Below are 3,060 nucleotides of genomic sequence, written 5' to 3' on the forward strand. Positions count from 1 at the left end.
TTATTCACAGTTTCATGCATCGTTCTCACGTAAACACGACAGATTGGACACAGTATGTATATATATATATATATATATATATATATATATATATATAGTAACATGAAGTAGCATATAAACCAAAACTTTATATCACAGGCAAGCTAGTACAATCGCTATATAGTAAATCACAAAATCATAATTATAGTATTTTACACTGGAAAATCTGAGAGCTAGCTAGATCAGACTAATTAATTAGATTATTGTCATAAACTAGCACTCTATATATATATATATATATATATATATTTAAATCAGTTATGAATTGGAGGCTTCTTTGAGGGTGGTGTATAATCCATTGAAAACACTTCACCCTCTGCATTATTAGCCTCATTGTTCTCTTTTGCCTTAAATGTTTGGTGATGATCACCATGTCCCTCTTCGTGACCACCATTAATATTTGTCTCATCTCTCATCCCTCCTTCATTGCTTCCCTCTTTCAATGTTCTTGCCGCTACACAGAAAAACAAAAAATAATTAAAATCAATATCTAAAACTAAGACAAAAAAAGTAATAATAATAATAAAATGCATGCAATATATATATATATATATATAATAATAATAATCTTTTTGATGAGTATATATAAGTACCTCTAGCTTGGAAGGAGATGAAGCAGAGGATGAAGAAAACCACAATAAGAAGGCGTTTGTTAACCAAAGAAGAAGCCATCGTTGATGATGTTTAAATATAATTGAAGGTTGTTGATGAGTTGGTGATATGTGTGAGTATGTGAGGAGTATGTAAGAGGGTTTATATAGGAGAAGAAAAGGTCCTATTTGGCATGAAGATTATTAGGTTTGTAGCCTTTTTCATGGTATAACGTTACATTAACAGTGTATGGCCTACGGGTGTCACCATGTCTGTGTTTGTCTGCCTTGAAATAGACGGCACCTGTGCTTTTCGTGATTTAATCTGCATTTAATTAAATTTCAAAATTTAAAATAATTAGATCATTTTTTTAATTTAAAGTTTTTTGAAGAAAAAGTTGTTTAGATAACCCAGTGTTGTTATCTTCGTCAATTATTAATTTAGTGGCTAAGGTGAGCGCGAACTGAAAACTAAATGATTATGCAGCATAACTCGCGTACACAAGTACGTAGATTTATTTGGGATAAAAATCAAATATTTTCAATTCTTATCATCCTAATCCTAATATATGCATTCTCTCTTATTTTCCAAGTTGATTCACCACAAAACCCATTAAAAAAACCCTGGAAAAATTCAAATAGAAGGGTGAATATTTGAAATTAACAACTTCATGATTTACGAATATTGTCAATTTTCTGTAAATGTATGATGGTATAATGTGTGCACACACACATTTGCATGTGCGTTGTTGTGTGTATTGAATGTTGATTCTCTTTCTTTGCTCAAGTCACGTGCCTATATGATTTATAATCTTTAATATAAAACCAAATTGACTAATTTTTAGGATGTTAAAGAAGTTACTAATTTATTTTAAATTATTTACATTTATCATTTTTATTTCAACTAATTTATCTCACTTATAAATTGATATATGATTTAATGATTCATATAAGTATTTTCAAAAAATCATGTAACATATGTTATAATTAAGTAATTTAATTTTTTTTAATCTCTTCAAGTTAGTTAACTAAATCTTATATCAAGGATCGGATATAGTATTGTGGTTTGCTCTACTTATAACCGTAGTATGTTAAAAAGCAAAGGACTTCAAACATTTGGACTACATGTGAGTGCGTCTGTGTGATGTAAGCCAAACGAAAATATTTTTCTCTTCATATAAATAATTAAACTCATGAAATCCAAATTAATTATTATATTTTCCAACCGTACGTCCTCCATTATTCAACTACTGCACTCATCATCATTTTGGCTAAATAATATAAATTAATGTTTGAACAGCATATTTAAGGATACGTGGATTTGAGTTATACATAAACGTTCCGTTCATGCAGATCCTGGAATCCCAGATTGAGATTATATCCCTTGTTCTAAGGCAAAAACTTACTACAACCATGCGAGTCCATTAATCTGACTTTTTCTGTAAAATATATTTTCAGATAAATCAATTCGAATACTCTATGATCACGAAAATAACACTAATATTTGAAGAATATATATATATATATATATATATGGTGACATGCTGCCATGTACTTTCTGCTCGTAAATATTCAGAAACTAATGATAATGGCATGTGAACGTGTATATATACACGTCTCTTCAGATGATATCGCCAGTCCTTCTGAAGAAAAACTTAGACTAATTATTCTTATATCAAAATCATCACAGATATTTACACACACACACAGATATAGTGTCATATTTACACACATTAGGGTTTTGTCGACATTAAATTCATGCACCTTGAAGAAAAATCGCAAAACATGTCAAAATATATGTATGTTTCAGAGGGAAGCATGATTTGACGAGTTTGATGAAGTCTGTACATATAATTTCGGAGCAAGTAGCAATTAATCATTCAAAGGGGTGGATCGAAAAGGTTGTTGTTTTCTCTGCTTGTTTTTACGTATGAATAAGAGAGAGGGGGAGAGAGAGAGAGGGAGATTAGGTGGGGGTTAATTATGAAAATTAGTTAGTGAAAAGGAAGATGGAATAGGAGGGATTAATGGAGGGAATGAATGGAAGGAGAAAAGGCCGACAAAGGAGAGAGGGAAGGATCATTTTGAGATAAGACAATGAGAAATTTTTGGATGAGAGTAAGACAACATAGACAGTGGTTTCTTTGCTTCACATGGGATCTTGTTCTTTGTAGGGTTGTCTTGTCCCTTACATATTCGGCACATACCAAGCATGACTTAACTCCTCATTAATTTTATTGGCTCTACAAGGGAAGCATCCTCCTCCAAGTGGACTTGAGCCCTCTCATATATATATATATATATATATATATATATATATCATCCAAATTAATGATGTGGCCAAACTATTGCCAGAAAATCACAAATAGTTATCACTAAGAGAGAAAAGGAATATAAATGACTATTCACATCAGGCTACATGTTGACTAGT

At 31.0% G+C, this 3,060-nt stretch overlaps 1 protein-coding gene across 1 annotated transcript; it reads right to left on the bottom strand.

Annotated features, from left to right (window-relative positions):
- Positions 1 to 263: 263 nt before the first annotated feature.
- Positions 264 to 711, bottom strand: LOC114714473 (uncharacterized). Its single transcript, XM_028899214.1, has 2 exons — positions 633 to 711; positions 264 to 493 (listed from the first exon to the last, which is right to left on the bottom strand). Exons 1-2 carry the CDS (start codon positions 709 to 711, stop codon positions 294 to 296), a joined length of 279 nt encoding a protein of 92 aa, XP_028755047.1. The 3' UTR covers positions 264 to 293.
- Between the last annotated feature and the right edge of the window lie 2,349 nt (positions 712 to 3,060).

Source organism: Neltuma alba, unplaced genomic scaffold (assembly GCF_004799145.2).
Source record: "Neltuma alba isolate B1F8T4 unplaced genomic scaffold, ASM479914v2 tig00011507_pilon, whole genome shotgun sequence".
Taxonomy (NCBI): domain Eukaryota; kingdom Viridiplantae; phylum Streptophyta; class Magnoliopsida; order Fabales; family Fabaceae; genus Neltuma; species Neltuma alba.